This window comes from Bombina bombina, chromosome 10, assembly GCF_027579735.1.
Source record: "Bombina bombina isolate aBomBom1 chromosome 10, aBomBom1.pri, whole genome shotgun sequence".
Classification (NCBI taxonomy): domain Eukaryota; kingdom Metazoa; phylum Chordata; class Amphibia; order Anura; family Bombinatoridae; genus Bombina; species Bombina bombina.
Genome location: NC_069508.1, coordinates 17802447 through 17827144, shown reverse-complemented (window position 1 = coordinate 17827144; position 24698 = coordinate 17802447). Strand labels below are relative to the sequence as shown.

Here is a 24698-nt window from a genome sequence, read left to right as displayed (position 1 = left end):
GGAATATCTATAATTTTTTTGCAATATTTATTTTCATTATTTTTATTAGACAGTGCTATTATGAGTGTAACTGTACTTTTAAATGCATTTTTGATGTGTTTTATCTCACATAACAGTTAACCAGAGCTCTGAAGTCCTACGCTATCCTACCGCACGTTAAATTCAATTGCACTCAAGCAAACTTGCTTACTTTCAATTTGTAATACACACGCTACTTCTGACATGTGCACATAGCCTAGATAAACCCCTAATTGCTTGTGTACAACAGTTAGCATGGCTCTTATAATCTGGCCTTATATTTGTATATACAGTTCGCTGTATTTTCTGCCATGCCATTGAGGAAGTTCTGATAACTGACTAACTGACATATTTGCAGTATCTGTTCATATATCAGGGTAGCAGTGCCAACTCAACAATTTCTTTCCCTCCAATTGAGTGCTATTAAGTGTGGTAATAAAAGTTATTATTTATAAGCTAACAGTTGCTGGGTGTTTTAACTTCCATTGGGTAACATGTAAATTAGACAACTATTTTTAATATTTTACCAACAAAAATAGGCCCGGGCATTTAAAGTGGAGCAGCCCACATCAGTTAGACTTCTTTCAGCTAGGTATCCATAGCAGACCCGACCTCTTATTCTGCAGCACCTCTGCTTAACAGCAAGGCAGAAAATGTACTTTCTACTTTACAAAATAGCCAGACTGTAGCAGCTTTTTTACTATTGTTACCTATTTTAAGAGAGGGTGGGGCCTTTATATAGCAGCAAGGCCCACATAAGAGCCCGGCCCACCAGGCATTTTCCCTGTATGTCCTATGGCCAATCCGGGCCTACCTGTATTATTATTATTAATAATTATTATATATTTATTAAGTGCCAAACATATGTCCTACCCATATGACATCAGGTGCATTCTAACAGAGTAATATTTACAATAAGGCAATTATACATCTACCACCGGACTTACACCATCTTTATACAGGGTGATTTACAGGAAAGGTTGGCTTGTGAGCCTATAGGCTAAAGGCAGTGCATGGAGACAAGTTGAAGGGAAATATAAATGATCTGAGGGTGACATCAAGTAGGAAAAGTCCATTTACATTGTATATATCCCTGAACAGATGGGTTTAAGGGAACACTTAAAACTGAAATCTTGCAGCAAGTTTTAGAGACATCTCCCCTAGAGCTTCTGAATCTGACCCTGCAGATTTAATAGAGATTTATATAAATATACTTGGGATTGAAAGATCTGTCCAATAGCACGTTCTAGTTCTATTGGTCAATTTTCTGGCTCCAAAATGCTTCTCAAAGTTTATCAAATCCTTGTGAATACCGGTATGGTACCAGCAGTCCACAGATAAACCAGGATCCCTTATATTGGCTTGTTCTGGTGTGTGGGTAAGGCATGAAGACTTCAACTTTATAGTGAAGAACATTTGTTCTGTTCATCTTCACGCACATACGTGTAATATGTATCAGTGTAACGGTTCCAAATCCCAGATGCCGAGCAGGAAGGACCAGGGAGGTTAAAGTGATGGGTAAACTATCAGAATGTAAGTGATATTTTAGATGAAGTTTAATTAATCAATTGTAATAACGATGCGCTATAACTTAACTTTTTTGTGAGCTAATAGTTTGAACTATTCTCCAATCAGTGTTCTAGCCATACGGCACTTTTGTTGTAGCTATAGCACTGATTGGAGAACATTTCAAACTGTTTGCTCACAAAAAAGAAAATACTTTTGAAGTGCAGAGTATTAGAATGTCATCACTACATAAGTTACAGCACATCTTCATTACAACTAATGAATTAAATTCCATCTAAAATATCACTAACATTCTGGATCTCTTTATACAAAGGGGGGAGTTTACAATCACTTTAAGATATACTTTATGCAGAGCTTTTTCTTCTGCACTTGCTATTCAATATACATTGCAGTTTTGTGTCACTTTAATTTTATGACAATACTGATCTCTCTTTCCTTATTTCACATTTGCTAAATAAAAAAGATTTGCAGACAGCACTAGTTGTAACGGCCCAAGAACAACTTTGTACTTTCATTTTGCAGATGCCTGTTACATCAACCAAAGGGACCTTGATACAAATAATTTAGAAATATCCCCAAATCATAGAAATGCACATTATTTTGAGAATGGAGCATTGATAGAATTTACTTGCAAACCTGGATATGAGAAGAAAACAGTAACTAAAAAATGCAGACAGGGAAAAATTGAGTATCCCACTAAGCTGTGCAAGTGAGTAAAGCGTTAAATCATTGTTAATATTTTACTGTAATTCAACCCTCTCAAACACAAAAACTAAATAGTACAAGATGTACTAAATATTTCATTAAAGGGACATTATACGCTAGTTTTTTCTTTGCCTAAATGCTTTGTAGATTATCCATTTATGTAGCTCATATAGTTTGTTTTTTTTTAAAAAATGTATAGTTTTGCTTATTTTTAAATAACATTGTGCTGATTTTTAGACTCCTAATCAAGCCCCAAAGTTTTAGGAGTATACTGGTGTATACCTATTCCAGCTTGCTCCTGTTTGTGTAAAGCTTCTGCAGACTGCCCCCTTATCTCAGATCATTTGACAGACTTGCATTTTAACCAATCAGTGCCCTCTCATATGTAACTCCACAGGCATGAGCACAATTTTATCTATATGGCACACATGAACTAACACCCTCTAGCTGTAAAAACAGTCAAAAGCATTCAGATAAGAGGCGGCCTTCAAGGGCTTAGAAATTAGCATATGAGCCTACCTAGGTTTAGCTTTCAACTAAGAATACCAAGAGAACAAAGCAAATTTGATGGTAAAAGTGAATTGGAAAGTTGTTTAAAATTGTCTGTCCTATCAAATTCATGTGTGTATGTGTGTGCATATATGTGTGTGTATGTGATATTTATGTGTGTATGTGATATGTATGTGTGTAGGTAATGTGTGTATGTGATATGTATGTGTGTATGTGATATGTATGTGTGTAGGTAATGTGTGTATGTGATATGTATGTGTGCATGTGATACAAATATACACATATATACAGACACACATGTATACACACATACATACATACATACACACATAGAAAGACACACACACATAAAAATACACATACACACACATATATACACAAATAAATATCACATACACACATACAAATACACACATACAAATAAATAATGTATATGTGTATATATGTGTGTATGCATATGTGTATTTATATATGTGTATGTGTATGTATATGTGTGTGTTATATGTATGTTTGTATGTGTATAAGTGATATGTATGTATGTGTGCTTGTGTGTATGTGTGTGTATGTATATGTGTGTGTGATATGTATGTGTATGTGTTTGTATGTTTATAAGTGATATGTATGTATGTGTGCTTGTGTGTATTTATATAGTGTGTATGTATATATATGTGTGATATGTATGTGTGTGTGTTTGTATGTTTATAAGTGATATGTATGTATGTGTGCTTGTGTGTATGTATATAGTGTGTATGTATATATGTGTGTGATATGTATGTGTGTGTGTGTTTGTATGTTTATAAGTGATATGTATGTATGTGTGCTTGTGTGTATGTATATAGTGTGTATGTATATATGTGTGTGTGTATGTACAACCCCAATTCCAAAAAAGTTGGGAAAGTATGGAAAATGCAAAAAAACAAGCAAAAAAGAGTCATTTATTGAAAACACATTATTAACTCATTATTTGATGTTTTACTTTGTGAATTTAATGTATTTTTGAAAATAACACTCATTTCAAATCTAATGACTGCAGCACACTCCAAGAAAGTTGGGACAGTCGACTGTTTACCACTGTGTAACATCACCTTTTCTTTTAATAACACGTATTAAGCGTTTGGGCATTGAAGACACCAGTTAGATAAATTTAGCAAGCAGAATTTTCCCCCATTCATCCATTATGAATGTCTTCAGCTGGTCAACTGTAAAGGGCCTTCGTTGCCTTATTTTGTGCTTCATAAAGCACCAAACATTTCAATCGGAGACAGGTCAGGACTGCAGGTAGGCCATGCTAGCACCCACACTCTCTGCTTACGCAACCATGTGTTTGTAATCTGGGCAGAATGTGGTTTGACGTTGTCCTGCTGTAAAATGCAGGGATGTCCCTGGAAAAGACGATGTCTGGATGGCAGCTTACGTTGCTCCAAAATTTATACATATCTTTATGCATGAATGGTGCCGTCACAGATGTGCAAGTTACTCATGTCATGGGCACTGACACACCCCCATACCATAACAGACACTGGCTTTTGGACCTGACGTTGATAACGGCTTGGATGGTGCTTCTACTCTTTAACCTATAGAACATGATGGATGTTTTTTCAAAAAACTATTTAATAAAACACAATTCCACCGAGCTACTGTCCATCTCAGATGAGAACGAGCCCAGAGAAGTCAGCGGTGCTTCGGACAGTGTTGATGTATGGCTTCTGCTTTGCATAGTAAAGCCTTAACTTGCATCTGTGGATGCAGCAGCGAATGGTGTTGACTGACAAAGGTTTACTAAAGTATTCCTGAGCCCATGTCAGGATATCCATTACAGACTCATGATGGTTTTTGAAACAGTGACTTCTGAGGGATCAGAGATCACGCACATTCAGAAGTAGTTTTCAGCTTTGCCCTTTACACACCGAGATTTGATCGGATTCCTTGGGGCCGATTAATCAAATGTCTGTCCAACATGATCCGATCAGCGTAGCATACGCTCTCCGCATTCAGCATTGCACAAGCAGTTCTTGTGAATTGCTGGTGCAATGCCGCCCTCTGCTGATTCGGGGCCGCTAGCAGGGGTATCAATCAACCTGATCGTATTCGATTGGGTTGATTTCCAGCGAAGTCTGTCCGCTTCCTCAGAGCAGGCGGACAGGTTATGGAGCAGTGGTCTTTAGAAACAGAGGGCAACAAGTTCCGTTTGGAGCTTGATAATTCAGCCCTCTTGAGTCTTTTAATTATATTGTGCACTGTAGAAGGTGAAATGCCCAAAATCCTACCAATTTGTCTTTGTGGAATGTTGTTCTCAAATTGTTGGATTATACGCTAAAGCATCAGTTGGTAGATTGGTGAGCCTCGATCCATCCTTGCTCTTGAAGGACTAAGTCATTTTTGGGGGGTCTTTATATACTATGATTACACTATTGCCTCACCTGTTTCACATCACCTTCTTATTGAGTGTGTGTGTGTATGTATGTATGTGTATATATGTGTGCGTGTATATATATATATATATATATATATATATATATATATATATATATATGTATGTATTTATGTGTGTGTATGTGTGTGTGTGTGTATATATATATATATATATATATATATGTGTGTATTTATGTGTGTGTATGTATATATATATATATATATATATATATATATATATATGTGTGAGTATTTATGTGTGTGTGTGTATGTATGTGTGTGTGTGTGTATGTATGTGTGTATATATGTATTTTTTTGTGTATATTTGTATGTGTGCATGTATGTGTGTGTATGTATGTATGAGTGTGTATTCGTATATTTGTGTTTATTTGTTTGTGTATGTGTGTATGTGTGTATGTATGCATGTGTGTGTGTATACACAGAATATGTTCTATTTATTCTATTTATTCATAAATACATATTTATACATATATGATGGTATTTTGGTACAATATATATCCATACCTTTATATATATATATATATATATATATATATATATATATATATATATATATATATATATATATATATATATATATATATATATATATATATATATATCAGCAAAATCAAAGAAAGCACTCACTGGTCTTCAGATAACATATCCAGATAAAATTTATTAGTGACGTTTCGGGACAAATAGCGTCCCTTCCTCTGGCCAACAGAAACTACAAACAAACAAACTAATAAAGGCCTGTTAAACCCTCCCCTAAAGAGGCCACCAATGAATGGAGGCCGTGTGCAAACACCTCAGGACTGTAAGAATCTACAGAAAAATGTGTTATTAGAATAAATACCTAATGTTAAATATGAAACTCATGGAGCAAGTGTATATCAATCATAAATATATGTTTAAGTGAACAATAGTGTGTCAAACTTTAAGTGTACAAAAAATTACATATGTATCCCTCACATATAGTCCATAAGAATATATCCCTGGCGTAGTGGGAGCCCACAAATGGAACATTCCAACTTCAGGAGACACACGCCCCCGTGGGAGTAAATAATGCACAACCGGTATTGGATCTGAGTGATCAAATTAATAAGACCATCACCTAAATCAATATAAATAAAACAAAACAAATGTGAAGCAAATACATCCCTAGTCTGCGGCGCAAAACTGTCTCTATCACGGCCAAGGTCTATTTATGCTTGCAAACTCTGACAGTTCTGACAGTTCACAGAGCCGATAGCAGTGAAGTTCAGCCACTCCTACCTAGCTCTCATTGATTGGGTGTCAAAATAACAACAAACCCCTGATAGGCTCACAGCAGTAGTGGGAGTGCGCAAATAAACTCAACATGCTGATCGCAGTGACAGATAACCTATAGCACATAAATACTGTGCGAGCATACTAGTGTCCCCTCCATATCGTAAATAATGAAAAAGTGCCAACCGTTTCCGCCACATCAGTAGAGATAAAAGTATACACCTAGCCCAAAGAAATTCATAAAGAAAGAGACCGCTATCCACACGATTGGGCCGATCACAATGACACTTAGTCACATCCACTCACATCTGACTCCAGATCTTCCAGCGAAGTAACCAAGGACATTAGAATGTCTCAATCGCCGTGACAACCTATCTGCGCTTGTATGACCTGACAGTATGCAGAGCCGGTCACAGTGAAGTTCAGCCACACCCCCCGACAAGCCACTGATAGGCTCACAGCTGTGATGGGAGTGCACTAGTGAGCTCTCCATGCATATCGCAATAACACATAACATCCTCACTCAATAAAGACCCATCAGATCCGTGTGTGCTCATGTATATTCACCCAAGACAGCTATATATATTGTACAGCTTTTTATTGTATCACACAAAGTATGGGCAGACATCACAAACTAATGGTATCTCAATGCAATAGAACACAAACTTATCCAGTTTAATGTGCCAACTGTTTCTGCCACATCGGCCACAACTGCAAAAATAAAAGTACTAATGATAAGCAAAAAGACTATCAAAGATAGATGAAAATAAAAATAAAATATGAAAACATAAATGAAAAGGAGCTGCATAACCACTATTTACATATTAATATCATAGGGTATTCATGACATGATTAGACTGACACCCAATCACACCTACTCCTATCTGATTGGAATAAAACCAACTACTGATAGGCTTAAACAATCCAAAAAAAATTACACAACCAATGCCCATCTATCTCTGAAAGACCATAGGACGACATGTGTGCTATAATGTTCCCCAAAATCATAAATCTAATAGTTAAATCATCAAATCTATAAGTAGCACCGTGTCCCCACTCACACGTTGCTGTAGGCATCACAGACCTACATATCACTAACCTACATATCACTGTCATTGATAGCGTTCAATCATAATGTGAGAAACCAAACAAAATAAAATATAAATAAAAATTAAAATTAAAAAATATTATTGTGCTATTGCAAAGCATACACCAATCGAACAGAAGGTACCCACCTCAATCCACAGGATCACAACACCATACTTACTATCAATACCGTATCAGTACCGAACAACAAGGGCATAATATCCATTGTAAACAATTTAGATAGCCCCCAATCATGAAAACTCACCAACACACCATAGGGGCTCAACCACCGCCAGGCGAAAATAAAGTCAGGACAAGATAAGCAAATAGTTATTGTGAAATAGTGATGTGTGCACACAAAACAACAAGATAACAATAAACATAGATCATCATATAAAATGACCCCAAAGAAGGGCCAAAAATTAAAAACAATGGTCCTATACATAAATCAATATAATGTAAAACACATTACAACAGTTATTATAGACAAACAATCCAAGGTCAATGTTAGACTGATGTAAGAGGAAGAAATAAAGAAATGAAAAAAGGGGGGGGAGGGAACAGGAAAAAAGAAAAAAGGAGAGAGAAGGAAAAAGAAAGGAGGAAAAAAGAAAAAATGGAAGAAAAAGGAAGAAAAAAGAAAAGAGATGAATGGTATCATAAGCTCTCATCAAGGCAAGGATCATGGACCTTCATAATGGGTAGATCATAAGTCATCATTATTCCTCCTAGGAAAGACTACCATCATGTTTACATATTCAGTCCTTCAGATCATAGGTCATCATTATTCATCATAGGAAAGACTGCCATCCTGTTTGCATATTCAGTCCTCCAGGGGCTAGAGTTCCAAGTTCATGGATCCATCTTGCTTCTTTCTGAAGAAGAATCTTTGCTCTGTTTCCACCTCTGTTTGGAACTGGAACATGATCAATTATACGAAAACGTAGATCTGTGACAGTGTGTTGATTTTCCAAGAAATGTTGTGCTACTGGTTGTTCTGCCTTATTTTTCTTCAGGGCAGCTCTAATAGCTGACCGATGGTTCGCCATCCGGGTCCGGGCATCGTCAATCGTCTTGCCCACATAGAATAATCCACATGGACAGTTCAAAAGGTAGATGATGTATGTAGTTGTACAGGTCAAGAAGTATTTAATGTTGTACTTTTTCCATCTTTCCGGATGTTGGAACGTCTTGCCTGCATGCATGATGTTACAGGTCACGCAGCCCAAACATTTGAAGCAACCATTTTTTCGTTTTAGCCAAGACTCTTTATCAGTGGGTGAATGGTAGTCAGCTTTCATTAGATGGTCCTTCAGGCTCTTCCCTCTCCTATATGCCAGTCATGGAGCATTCCAATGCGTAAATGGCAAAGACCCATCGGCCTGAATCAGTCTCCATTCTTCCTTAATGGCATTCGCTAGGAGATGTTGGTCCGGGGTATATGTTGTGACAAAAGTGAGTTGTGACATCTTTTCCGTTGTGTGTGTCTTGTCATCTGATTCTCCATCCACTGCTTGGTTACGCATTAAGCGTAGAAACGGCTTTTTGTAACCCCGTTGTGCAAATCTGTCAATCATTTCATTCAGCTGTGTATCACACTTTATTGTATCCGTATTGTTACGGATCACCCTCTGAAATTGGGCTTTAGGGATGATCCGGATTAATGATGGTTGATGGCAACTATCAGCGTGTAATATAGAGTTACGATCCGTTTTCTTCCTGAATAGGGTGGTACCTAATGTTCCATTGGTTTTGTATACTCTCACATTGAGATAGTCGACAGATGTTTAATCAGCTACATGTTGGAATCTGATGGTGCTGTTGATCATGTTTAGAGATTCAATCCATGTGTTGAATGACTCCATACCATCTTGCCAGACCAGGAACAAATCATCTATATATCTGCGATAAAATTTTATGGCAGGATTATCATACACTCGCATTTGGATGGTTTCATATTCTGCCATAAATAGATTCGCCAGCGATGGGGCCACATTGGACCCCATCGCTGTACCTGCTATCTGTAGGTAGAATTTCTTATCAAATTGAAAGAAGTTTTCTCTTAAACAGATGGACAACAGTTCCAGGAGAACTTCCTCTGGGGGGCCGACATACGGAGTGCGCCTCAAGCTGGTGGACACTGCTGCTATCCCTAATGTATGAGGGATAACAGTATATAGGCTTGAAACGGCAGAAATCATGCCTGTCTCTTTCCATGTCAAAATTTTATGGTCAATCTCACGTTTTAGTTATTGTGAAATAGTGATGTGTGCACACAAAACAACAATATAACAATAAACATAGATCATCATATAAAATGACCCCAAAGAAGGGCCAAAAATTAAAACAATGGTCCTATACATAAATCAATATAATGTAAAACACATTACAACAGTTATTATAGACAAACAATCCAAGGTCAATGTTAGACTGATGTCTAACGAAAGATGAACAAAGGGCTCTGAAAACACTCAGAGAAGATGAGTCCATCGTGATTCGCCCTGCGGATAAGGGCGGTGGGGTTGTGGTCATGAACGCAGATGATTACAGAACTGAGATTCTTCGTCAACTCTCAGACACCACTACCTACAAGATCTTACCTGGTGATCCTACATTAAAACTTAAACGTGAGATTGACCATAAAATTTTGACATGCATGATTTCTGAGCATGAAGCAAGATTCCTTCAAAGAGACTTTCCTATTACCCCGGTTCTCTACACGTTGCCTAAGGTCCATAAAGATTTGCACAACCCACCGGGTAGACCGATCGTCTCGGCAAGGGGTTCACTTTTACAATCTTTGGCAATCTACACTGACCATTACCTACAACCCATTGTACAATGTATGAGATCCTATACACGTGATTCATCCATGTTTATACGGGATATATTGGAATTAAGGGATATCACTGATAATGACCTATTGGTGACAATGGACGTTTCAAGCCTATATACTGTTATCCCTCATACATTAGGGATAGCAGCAGTGTCCACCAGCTTGAGGCGCACTCCGTATGTCGGCCCCCCAGAGGAAGTTCTCCTGGAACTGTTGTCCATCTGTTTAAGAGAAAACTTCTTTCGATTTGATAAGAAATTCTACCTACAGATAGCAGGTACAGCGATGGGGTCCAATGTGGCCCCATCGCTGGCGAATCTATTTATGGCAGAATATGAAACCATCCAAATGCGAGTGTATGATAATCCTGCCATAAAATTTTATCGCAGATATATAGATGATTTGTTCCTGGTCTGGCAAGATGGTATGGAGTCATTCAACACATGGATTGAATCTCTAAACATGATCAACAGCACCATCAGATTCCAACATGTAGCTGATTATACATCTGTCGACTATCTCGATGTGAGAGTATACAAAACCAATGGAACATTAGGTACCACCCTATTCAGGAAGAAAACGGATCGTAACTCTATATTACACGCTGATAGTTGCCATCAACCATCATTAATCCGGAACATCCCTAAAGCCCAATTTCAGAGGGTGATCCGTAACAATACGGATACAATAAAGTGTGATACACAGCTGAATGAAATGATTGACAGATTTGCACAACGGGGTTACAAAAAGCCGTTTCTACGCTTAATGCGTAACCAAGCAGTGAATGGAGAATCAGATGACAAGACACACACAACGGAAAAGATGTCACAACTCACTTTTGTCACAACATATACCCCGGACCAACATCTCCTAGCGAATGCCATTAAGGAAGAATGGAGACTGATTCAGGCCGATGGGTCTTTGCCATTTACGCATTGGAATGCTCCACGACTGGCATATAGGAGAGGGAAGAGCCTGAAGGACCATCTAATGAAAGCTGACTACCATTCACCCACTGATAAAGAGTCTTGGCTAAAACGAAAAAATGGTTGCTTCAAATGTTTGGGCTGCGTGACCTGTAACAGCATGCATGCAGGTAAGACGTTCCAACATCCGGAAAGACGGAAAAAGTACAACATTAAATACTTCTTGACCTGTACAACTACATACATCATCTACCTTTTGAACTGTCCATGTGGATTATTCTATGTGGGCAAGACGATTGACGATGACCGGACCCGGATGGCGAACCATCGGTCAGCTATTAGAGCTGCCCTGAAGAACAATAAGGCAGAACAACCAGTAGCACGACATTTCTTGGAAAATCAACACACTGTCACAGATCTACGTTTTCGTATAATTGATCATGTTCCAGTTCCAAACAGAGGTGGAAACAGAGCAAAGATTCTTCTTCAGAAAGAAGCAAGATGGATCCATGAACTTGGAACTCTAGCCCCTGGAGGACTGAATATGCAAACAGGATGGCAGTCTTTCCTATGATGAATAATGATGACCTATGATCTGAAGACTGAATATGTAAACATGATGGTAGTCTTTCCTAGGAGGAATAATGATGACTTATGATCTACCCATTATGAGGGTCCATGATCCTTGCCTTGATGAGAGCTTATGATACCATTCATCTCTTTTCTTTTTTCTTCCTTTTTCTTCCATTTTTTCTTTTTTCCTCCTTTCTTTTTCCTTCTCTCTCCTTTTTTCTTTTTTCCTGTTCCTTCCCCCCCCCTTTTTTCATTTCTTTATTTCTTCCTCTTACATCAGTCTAACATTGACCTTGGATTGTTTGTCTATAATAACTGTTGTAATGTGTTTTACATTATATTGATTTATGTATAGGACCATTGTTTTTAATTTTTGGCCCTTCTTTGGGGTCATTTTATATGATGATCTATGTTTATTGTTATATTGTTGTTTTGTGTGCACACATCACTATTTCACAATAACTATTTGCTTATCTTGTCCTGACTTTATTTTCGCCTGGCGGTGGTTGAGCCCCTATGGTGTGTTGGTGAGTTTTCATGATTGGGGGCTATCTAAATTATTTACGATGGATATTATGCCCTCGTTGTTCGGTACTGATACGGTATTGATAGTAAGTATGGTGTTGTGATCCTGTGGATTGAGGTGGGTATCTTCTGTTCGATTGGTGTATGCTATGCAATAGCACAATAATATTTTTTAATTTTTATTTTTATTTATATTTTATTTTGTTTGGTTTCTCACATTATGATTGAACGCTATCAATGACAGTGATATGTAGGTTAGTGATATGTAGGTCTGTGATGCCTACAGCAACGTGTGAGTGGGGACACGGTGCTACTTATAGATTTGATGATTTAACTATTAGATTTATGATTTTGGGGAACATTATAGCACACATGTCGCCCTATGGTCTTTCAGAGATAGATGGGCATTGGTTGTGTAATTCTTTTTGGATTGTTTAAGCCTATCAGTAGTTGGTTTTATTCCAATCAGATAGGAGTAGGTGTAATTGGGTGTCAGTCTAATCATGTCATGAATACCCTATGATATTAATATGTAAATAGTGGTTATGCAGCTCCTTTTCATTTATGTTTTCATATTTTATTTTTATTTTCATTTATCTTTGATAGTCTTTTTGCTTATCATTAGTACTTTTATTTTTGCAGTTGTGGCCAATGTGGCACAAACAGTTGGCACATTAAACTGGATAAGTTTGTGTTCTATTGCATTGAGATACCATTAGTTTGTGATGTCTGCCCATACTTTGTGTGATACAATAAAAAGCTGTACGATATATATAGCTGTCTTGGGTGAATATACATGAGCACACACGGATCTGATGGGTCTTTATTGAGTGAGGATGTTATGTGTTATTGCGATATGCATGGAGAGCTCAATAGTGCACTCCCATCACAGCTGTGAGCCTATCAGTGGCTTGTCGGGGGGTGTGGCTGAACTTCACTGTGACCGGCTCTGCATACTGTCAGGTCATACAAGCGCAGATAGGTTGTCACGGCGATTGAGGCATTCTAATGTCCTTGGTTACTTCGCTGGAAGATCTGGAGTCAGATGTGAGTGGATGTGACTAAGTGTCATTGTGATCGGCCCAATCGTGCGGATAGCGGTCTCTTTCTTTATGAATTTCTTTGGGCTAGGTGTATACTTTTATCTCTACTGATGTGGCGGAAACGGTTGGCACTTTTTCATTATTTACGATATGGAGGGGACACTAGTATGCTCGCACAGTATTTATGTGCTATAGGTTATCTGTCACTGCGATCAGCATGTTGAGTTTATTTGCGCACTCCCACTACTGCTGTGAGCCTATCAGGGGTTTGTTGTTATTTTGACACCCAATCAATGAGAGCTAGGTAGGAGTGGCTGAACTTCACTGCTATCGGCTCTGTGAACTGTCAGAGTTTGCAAGCATAAATAGACCTTGGCCGTGATAGAGACAGTTTTGCGCCGCAGACTAGGGATGTATTTGCTTCACATTTGTTTTGTTTTATTTATATTGATTTAGGTGATGGTCTTATTAATTTGATCACTCAGATCCAATACCGGTTGTGCATTATTTACTCCCACGGGGGCGTGTGTCTCCTGAAGTTGGAATGTTCCATTTGTGGGCTCCCACTACGCCAGGGATATATTCTTATGGACTATATGTGAGGGATACATATGTAATTTTTTGTACACTTAAAGTTTGACACACTATTGTTCACTTAAACATATATTTATGATTGATATACACTTGCTACACGAGTTTCATATTTAACATTAGGTTTTTATTCTAATAACACATTTTTCTGTAGATTGGTACAGTCCTGAGGTGTTTGCACATGGCCTCCATTCATTAGTGGCCTCTTTAGGGGAGGGTTTAACAGGCCTTTATTAGTTTGTTTGTTTGTAGTTTCTGTTAGTCAGAGGAAGGGACGCTATTTGTCCCGAAACGTCACTAATAAATTTTATCTGGATATGTTATCTGAAGACCAGTGAGTGCTTTCTTTGATTTTGCTGATGAATTTTCCTACAGAGCACCCTGGCAGCTGATGGTATTTGGTGAGAGTGCATATACCCTCTCCTGTTCTCGGCTATATATATATATATATATATATATATATATATATATATATATATATATATATATATATATATATATATATATATATATATACATACATACATACACAAATTCCAATTCCTATTTAGAAATACAAAGAACATAAGGGAAAAGATTCTAATGGCGCAGCACTCTGAATTTGAAAAAATGAATATAAGTAATTTACTACTATGCCTATAATTGTGATAAGCATATGATAAAGGATAGAATAAAAAGTATAAAAGTGCGTTATCGCTGTATTGATATAAATGGCTATATTGGAGCCAAATTGATAGTATCTAAAAATGATTGAAATGTGAAGTTAATAAACAATAATGATATGTTTTGTGTGTTAGTTATAATTGATCCAATTTATATATGCTAGATAAATATTATTCTAAATTTAAAATATAAATATATGAAATCGCACTGGTTGTTATGCTATAGCAGTAAATACATAAACCTACAACCATCCGTATGGAAAGTACCGTGACCGTGCACTAAGTATATGCTATGTGAAATAGAGCTATACCGTATTACAATAGGACCCAAACCTAATAGTGATACAAACCATATGAAATGGGTCTATCATGCAATGATTAAACTACTAAACAGTAGAAATGCCAACAAAATGGTAATAATAATTATGGGATGGTAATCATTCGTGACTTAAACAAACACTCTGCCACTAATATACATAAGACAAAGTAAAGGACACAATAAGCGAATGTTCTATAGAGATATAGTCCTTATTAGTTCCCAATGGTGAATAAATAAAAAAAATAAACAGATGTCATGACAATTTTCTTTAAGCAACGGGTCCCGTTGGGAGCCTACTTACACTCCTTCACCTCAATCTTATGAGGTAAGTGCCGCGTAGTGCAAGGGGAATCCCTTCCGGGTATCAGCTGCGAGTTGAAGGTTAGCACTGTTCACCACTCGTTCCCGTGTTTATATGTCAAAAGGAGAGTAAGCAAACAATAGTGCAACTCTGTATATAAATTTCACACGATTTATTAAAGTAAAAAGATGTACCCTTACATTAAAAACCCTCAATAAGAATCCTTTACCATATGTTTGCACAGAGTGCACACTTCACAGATAAGACACCTCATTCCTGGGATACAAGTATATGGCAATATAAGCTTTGAATTACCTCATATGTTATTGAGGGTTTTTAATGTAAGGGTACATCTTTTTACTTTAATAAATCGTGTGAAATTTATATACAGAGTTGCACTATTGTTTGCTTACTCTCCTTTTGACATATAAACACGGGAACGAGGGTGAACAGTGCTAACCTTCAACTCGCAGCTGATACCCGGAAGGGATTCCCCTTGCACTACGCGGCACTTACCTCATAAGATTGAGGTGAAGGAGTGTAAGTAGGCTCCCAACGGGACCCGTTGCTTAAAGAAAATTGTCATGACATCTGTTTATTTTTTTTATTTATTCACCATTGGGAACTAATAAGGACTATATCTCTATAGAACATTCGCTTATTGTGTCCTTTACTTTGTCTTATGTATATTAGTGGCAGAGTGTTTGTTTAAGTCACGAATGATTACCATCCCATAATTATTATTACCATTTTGTTGGCATTTCTACTGTTTAGTAGTTTAATCATTGCATGATAGACCCATTTCATATGGTTTGTATCACTATTAGGTTTGGGTCCTATTGTAATACGGTATAGCTCTATTTCGCATAGCATATACTTAGTGCACGGTCACGGTACTTTCCATACGGATGGTTGTAGGTTTATGTATTTACTGCTATAGCATAGCAACCAGTGTGATATCATATATTTATATTTTAAATTTAGAATAATATTTATCTAGCATATATAAATTGGATCAATTGTAACTAATACACAAAACATATCATTATTGTTTATTAACTTCACATTTCAATCATTTGTAGATACTATCAATTTGGCTCCAATATAGCCATTTATATCAATACAGCGATAACGCACTTTTATACTTTTTATTCTATCCTTTATCATATGCTTATCACAATTATAGGCATAGTAGTAAATTACTTATATTCATTTTTTCAAATTCAGAGTGCTGCGCCATAATCATTGAAATTATTGAAACCATTGTACATATATCTTTGAATATACTTGGATATATATATACCTTCTCCTTATATTTGTTTTACATAATACCATCTATCAGGCACTCAGTATATAGGGCTACTGATCGCGCTTGATATGCATTATATGACTGCCATTTTTTTTTTCACTCTTGTCAATATATTCGGGAAATTAACAGCGCCATATCTATACACATCTTTTTATATATATATATAAATACATATGCACACATATTTAGACACATATACATACATACATACACATCTTTAGACATGTACAGGTATATGTATTTATCTCTATGTTAAAGCCCTTTGCAGCCTTTTTTTCTAACACCTGAGAGCTTATATCTTTGAGCCTTTAGAACTTTTTTGTACAATATGTTTTGTTAACAGTTTTTATTAGATAATGTTAATATGAGTGTAACTGTAATATATCTTCAATGTGTTTTGTGCAACTTTTTAGTTACGCAAAAGTTAATCAGAGCTCCGAAGTCACAGTAATGTTTCTAGCATAAATTGTGATTGCGTGGAAGCGATCGTTTTTATTTTCAACTCATAATACAAGTGGTAAACCCCTGCGATAAAACCCCTTATCACTTGTGTGCAAATGTTTGCGCTCCACTCGTATTCTGGCCCTAAATGCGTTCAATAAACACTTAAATGTGCATCAGACTCAAGACATAGGGGCCGATTTACCACTGTGTGGACGAAAATGATCCGCTGTAGCGGATCATGTCTGCCACACATCTATAAATGCTGACAGCCTACGCTGTTAGCATTTATCATTGCACAAGCAGTTCTGGTGTACTGCTTGTGTAATACTGCTCCCAAATTATTTGTAAACAATGGCTCATCAAAACTATGTGAAAATAAGATATGTCCTAAACGTCCTCACTAATCCACTAAATGTCCTTTCTTCCCTTTTTTTGTAGAAGAAACATCAGTTTGATGAAAAACAGGAAGAAAAGAAACAAAGGAATTTCCCTGAACTAGAAGGGTCTTTGTTATGATCTGCAGATATAAAATACACGGCTGATTGACCTCTTGCGTCACTAGTGCGCCTGGCACCTGTTTGTGTAATCAGAGCTAAACACGTATCTACTATAAACTGAAGTCTTCACTTTTAAACATGAAATGTCCTGATGTCTGTATAATACTCTTCATGTTGTCCTATTGTCCTATAAAACGACTGTGATATCATTAAACTGCATTTATTGTCAATTAAAGGAGTCTGTGTCTTATTGTGTAAAGAAAACAGGAAACATAAACAAACTGTAATGTGTGTATAATCTATATAATTTGTTTTATAGTGCTTTCTCATTTTTGTTAAAAAATTACCCATAACTAAACATTTTATATAAAATCTCAAAGTGTTTACTGTTTATTGTCCCTTTAATTCCAATCATAACTCAAATCCTGATTCTCTATGAAAAATATACTTTTTGGCAGTGGGGTTAAAAAAGAAAAAAAAATTCCTTATAGAATATAATGTCATATCATTTAAAAACTACCAAATATCCATGTTAGTTCTTCTAGCTCATTGTGACAGGCATAACAGCGACATACAAGTAACATGTGACTGTGGGAAATAGGAGGGATGATACGCAGGCCCTGATGTTAAAAGCATAATGGCATGGGTGATATTTTAAAAAGGGATCCATTGCACAATTGAGAATGCCAGTGACGTTTTTAAAAGGGCTAAAGTCAGTGTTTGGGGACAGTGTTACTGAGAGGCGATTTACTATACATCTCTGTGGGTGGCAATGCTTTTCTGATGCTGGCAATATTTTAAAAGAAGCAGCCCACCTACTGATCCCTTTTACACAGCCCTACACTATTAATATCTAAACCACCATGATCCCCATTGCAATGTAAACCCCTTACACTATAAACCCCTAAACCACTACAACCACATCTCAATATAATCCATCTACACTATAAACCACTACACCGCCACAACCCCATCTCAATGTAAACCCCCTACACTATAAACCCCTAAACCATCACAACACTAATCCTAAAGTAAACACTCTACACTATAAACCCTTAAACCACTACAATCCCATCTCAATTTAAACCACCTACACTATAAACCCCTAAACCCCCACAACCCCCATTGTAAAGTAAACCTCCTACACTATAAACCCCTAAATCGCCATAACCTTCATCATAAAGTAAACCCCCTACACTATAAACTCCTAAATCACGACAACACTTATTATAAAAAAAAAAACTACACTGTAAACTCCTAAATTGCCACAACACTCATAAAGTAAACCCCCTACACTATAAACTCCTAAATTGCCACAACCCTCACCATAAAGTAAATCCCCTACACTATAAACCCCCAAACCGACACAACACTAATCATAACGTAAACCCCCTACACTATAAACTACAAACCGCCACAACTCTCATCGTAATGTAAATACACTACACTACAAACTCCTAAATCGCCACAACCCTCATCGTAACGTAAACTCTTACAATATAACCCCCCAAATCACCACAACAATAATCGTAAAGTAAACCTCCTACACTATAAGCTTCTAAATCACCACAACACTAAACATAAAGTAACCCCCTACACTATAAACTCATAAACCACCACAACCGTCATCATAAAGTTAACCCCCTACACTATAAACTCCTAAATCCCCACAACCCTCATAGTAACGTAAACCCCCTACACTATAAACTCCTAAATTGCCACAACCCTCATCATAAAGTAAACCCCCTCCACTGAAAACTCCTAAATTCCCACAACCGTCATCGTAACGTAAATCCCCTACACTATAAAACCCTAAATTGACACAACCCCATCACCCTTTAAACCTCCTACACTATAAATCCTTAAAGAGCTACAACCCTCATCGTTATAATTGCTAAGCTCCCCAAGAACTTAACCTTAGGGGATCTAAGTTAATAAGAACAGTATATTATTAAAAAAAATCCTCTAAAAAATAAAAAAGTCCCCTAAAAAAACCCTACACTATAAAACGCAAACCACCACAACACTAATCGTAAAGTAAACCCCTACATTATAAACTCCTAAACTGCCACAACCCTCATTGTAACATAAACCCCCTACACTATAAACTCCTAATTCGCCAACAACCCTCATTGTAATGTAAACTCCCTACACTATAAACCCCCAAACTACCACAACACTAATTGTAAAGTAAACACCCTACACTATAAACCACCAGACCACCACAACCACATCTCAATATAATGAGCATCGGACTGTTGATAAATAAGGGTCATCGATGTCGCATATATACTTATGTATTAAATTATCTACCCTGAATGTCTATCAAATGAAAACTTTTAACTTTTCTCATTCAAAATTTATTGAAACCATTGTACATATATCTTTGAATATACTTGGATATATATATATATATATATATATATATATATATATATATATATATATATATATATATATATATATATATATACAGACGTTTGTAGAATAGTATAACAAACTGACTGAAAATGGTAGAACAACAAAATGACAAAACAGAAAATAATCAGAATGAGGTACTTCCCTTCAAATAAACTGCAGCCGTCCCTCAGTCTTTCCCAGCAAGACTGTCAGATAGATATTGTATTCGGTTGTAGGGTGCGCAGGTTCAGGGGTATTTCTCTGTCAAACGTGCTGAATCCTCTCCAGCTCCCAAGGATAGAATGCCTCTATTTCCCAAAAGTAAGACTCCTCTGTTGCACTAGGATTATGAAACTTACATGATATATGTATACACTGTGAGATGTATATGTGCAGTATACTCACAGGTTAAGTATCCAAAGGTCAGCGATGTTAGATAGAAAAAACAAGTCCTCTCATAAGAACAGTTTTTTATTATAAAAACAGCTTAATGCGTTGCAACGCACACAGGCATCTTTTTCAAGAGCAAATAAAAGTATAAAATCAGAAAAGTGCTTGCAAATCAGCTGATATCTTGCTGACACCGCTGGTTTAAATACAAAATCATATTGTTCCAACCTCCGGTACTAATCGAATGAAGGACTCACATATTATCACATAAAACCATAAAGGCTCATACACATTAGAGGATCTATACAGTACTCAATAATTATGCCTTTTCTTATTATATTACTTAAAAATTTTCATTATTTTTCATTGGTTGGAAATTAATTACCCTATCACATTGAAACATACGATATTCGAATTGGCCAATCATTCGTTAGATTACATTGAGTTCTCTTTCAGGTAGTTTGTTTGGTATAAGTCTTCAAACATGTTCGCAATGGTACACAATCACATGTTTCCTTCTCCATTTAGAGACATAATGATGTAAATTCTCCTGTTTGAAGGATATTTGCTTACGTTCTGATCACATGCTTGGGCGACCTATCGGATTTTCCCAAAATCAGCATTTCACAGACCAAATTTCTAGAGCCTCACTATATATAAATACCTAAGGAAAAAAGTGTTATAAATTATGTACAGTGCCACAGTTTATCTTCTAGTATAAATCATGTGCTCTAAATTATAAGGATTCATATGCTATTCCAGCATATCATACAGTGCTATCAGAATTACTATGTGAATATATCAAAAAGTGCAAGATCTTATTAAATTTCAATCCTATTTCATACGCTATTTCAGCATATCATATATTGCTATGTAAGTCAAAAGTGCTTTATCTTTGCTAAATTAAATTAAATAAACAATGAATATCAATCTAGCTTGTAAAGTGCAGTTACAGTAAAAAAATTATACCTAAAGTGCAAATACAGGAAATCTTTATAGAAATTAGAACATCTTACACAGAAATTTGTATCTTTTAAAACTAAATAAATTCTCATAAGATTACATGAAGGCTGCAACTCTTATCTTTGTTTAAGCCTCAATGCCCATATTTTTAGTCTATGTATCCACCATAGTTCTCTTTTGTTTAATTCTTTATCTATTTCTCCCCCTCTCCAGTGTAATGAAACCTTCTCTATTCCTATTCATGTCAGATTATTTCCGTCAAACATTCCACAATTATTATAATGTACAGGGACTCCATGGTCTGTGTGGGGTTTTCTTATTATTTTTTTAGGTGTTCTAAGACTCTAGTTTTCAAGAATCTGGAGGTTTGGCCCAAATACTGTATGTGGCAAAAATATATTATTTTTTTTGTTTTGCAGCTTATAAAGCTTTTGATTTCAAAAGTTTTTCCTGTCACTGTTGATTTAAATGTCTTGTGTACCCTTTTGGTGTAATTGCAACCTTTATATCTACCGCATGTATAGAAACCATTTAAATTCGATATTTGTATTGGCCTTTGGGGGTTCGTCCCTTTGATAAGGGAAGGGGCTAGTTTCTGTTTAAAGTTAACATCTTTTCGAAAAACTATTGAGGGTTTGTGTGGGATGATGTAATTTTAAAGTTAATCCCCTTTCAGTATGTGCCAGTGTTTATGGATGATTTTTTTTGTGTCATTTTGGCCACAGTTAAAGGTGGTAACAAATCAATGGAAAGAAACTTTAGATTCATCTTTTTTTTATCTTATCTCTCAATAGATGATCTCTATTTTTAGTCGCATATCAGTTCTTTCTTGTTCTAATAAAACCTCTTTATATACTTTCTGTTTAAACCAGTGACGTGCAGTAATAGGAGGCAGGGGAGGCAGAGCCTCCCCTATCAAATAATAATAAAAAAAAAAGTTTTTAATGATAAATAAAAAAAAAATTGAGTGATTTTTCAGTGTTAACTTTTTTTGATCATGCCCTCCAGCTACCCCCCCCCCTCCTTCCACCGGCACCACCAGTCCAGATGTGATCCATATCATCCCATAAATTCATCATCCATGTTGCGCAATCAAAGAGGAGAGGCAGTGAGCCATTCAGCTGCCCTCCATTGATTGTGCAATATGGATTCTTCCTAGTGTTACTTGCCTAGCGCCACCCAGTGGTATCTCACCGGGTCCATACGACGCTCCAATAGAGGCGGTTCTTCAAACCGCCTCTATGATGGAGCTAATCAGGGCAGCCAATCAGATTTCAGCACTGCCGGGGAGGCGTGCTGGGCTTGGTGAGTGACGTCGGATTGATACTGGCGTTGGTTGGCGGGAATGAAGCTGGAGGGAGCTGCTGCGAGTGCCGAGTCCTCATGTGTCACTGTCAGTGTGGCCTGTGTCATTGTCGGTCGGTCAATAGTGACTCGTGAGTGAGTGAGAGTAGACCCGTCACCGTGTTGTTGCAGCAGTACTGGAGAGAGCTGACTGAGAGCGAGATGAGGGTGCCACGGCCAGTTGCGGACTTGTGGTGTTTAAATTAGTTGTCTCCGGAGCTCAGCTGCCCACCCAGTGCCCAGCCCATTACCAGCAATTTAAGTAAAGTATGACTATTCTATGCCTGCCTTATTTCCTTTTAATCACTCAGTCTTAGCTGTTAGTGTTAGCATTAGCAAGCAGATTGCTTAACATTAAAATTATATAAGTAAAGCAGCCACTGGATATCAAAGGTTAATGCTGTGATGTTAGACGAATATCTCACATGACATCACAGCATGAATCTTTGATATCCAGTGGCTGCTTTACTTATATTATTTTATTAAGCAATGCAATCTGTTAATGATTTACGTATATAATTTTATAAAGCAATCTTCTAATGCTACTAACAGCTATTATTAGAGAGTAGAGACCATAATTTAAATGTTAGAATATCTCGCATGATGTGAGATATTCTAAAATTTAAATTATGGTCTCTAATAATAGCTGTTAGCATTAGAAGATTGCTTAATACAATTATATAAGTAAATCAGCCACCATTTTATGGATATCAAAGATTCATGCTGTGATGTCATGTGAGATATTCTAACATCACAATCACAGCATGAACCTTAGATTCCAATATAATGGTGGCTGCTTTACTTATATAATTTTATTAAGCAATTTAAATGTTAGAATATCTCACATCACACTACCTAACAGTCCTAACTGATGTATACAGATAGCATCTATGTGCACATCCTATTAACTACTTAATATATAGAACTTTCATGCTTACTCCATCGATCAGCAAAATTAGAATTTCCCATATAGGAAATTATCTAAGATAAGTTGCAAACATGCCCCCCTCTCCAGAAATGTGCAGTTATCAAGTAGGTTAAAACTTCCAATTCATAGTAATGAAATATACCAAAGAAAACCAGTTCAGCAAGACAAGGGCACCGCACATGACATATCTTGTGAATTATGTAGTATAACAATTATTTACAATATAGGCTGTACTATTAGAGGGCATTAAAGTCATTTTTTTTCTGTTATGAATCTTAGAGGGGTTATTTTAAAATGTAATACAAGTTTTGTATTTTCTTTCTGTAAGACACGCTTCTATACTGAGGCTGTCTGTCTGGATCAACCTATATTTATGCAAAACAATATTTTAATAAAATTCATTTTTTATATGCATGATAGAAATTTTAAATTTAAAGGTTAAAGTAAATTCAAATATTTTCTTTTATGATTGAGACAGAGCATGGGATTTTAAACAACTTTCCACTTTACTTCTATTATTTAATTTGCTTTGCTCTATTGTAGTCCTTTGTTGAACAGCATACCTAGATAGGTTCAGGAGCAGAAATGCATTACTTGAAGCTAGGTGCTGATTGGTGGTTGAAGATATATATCTCTTGACATTGGTTCACCACATGTCATCAGCGAGATCTCAATGGTGCATTGCTGCTCCTTCAACAAAGGATACCAAAAGAATGGAGCAAATTTAATAAAAGAAGTCAATTTTAAAGTTACTTAAACTTGTATGCTCTATCAGAATCACAAAATAAAAACAGAGTTTCATGACCCTTTAAATTTCTAGATAGCATAAGTAGGCATAGTCTTGTCAAATAATAACAAGATATGAACAGTCATGTACCTTGTAGTATACATTTCAGAAAATACACAATACAAAATACATTATTAATTACAAACATTAAAAAAAAAATGCATACAAAAAACTTAGGAGTTTATTGACAAAATTACACATCTTGCCCTTACTGATTCATATCAAATGACCATAATAATGACAAAAAAGTACATGTTTAATTTGCATTTAACTCCTGCAATGGGGTTAAATACATACTTAAAGTTCTGCTCAAAAGCCGCAGAGCACTGC

General features: G+C 36.4%; 1 protein-coding gene across 2 annotated transcripts in view; it reads left to right on the top strand.

Annotated features, from left to right (window-relative positions):
- Nucleotides 1-17791, top strand: part of CFH (complement factor H) — a 379102-nt gene extending 361311 nt beyond the window's left edge. Inside the window, exons 26-27 of one of the 2 annotated variants that reach the window (XM_053693829.1) lie at nucleotides 2068-2254; nucleotides 17498-17791. In XM_053693829.1, coding sequence (XP_053549804.1) covers nucleotides 2068-2254; nucleotides 17498-17558 — 248 coding nt within the window. In that variant the 3' untranslated portion in view covers nucleotides 17559-17791. The remainder of the gene's footprint in view (nucleotides 1-2067; nucleotides 2255-17497) is intronic. The other variant, XM_053693830.1, reaches the window with a different exon arrangement.
- Nucleotides 17792-24698: the final 6907 nt, after the last annotated feature.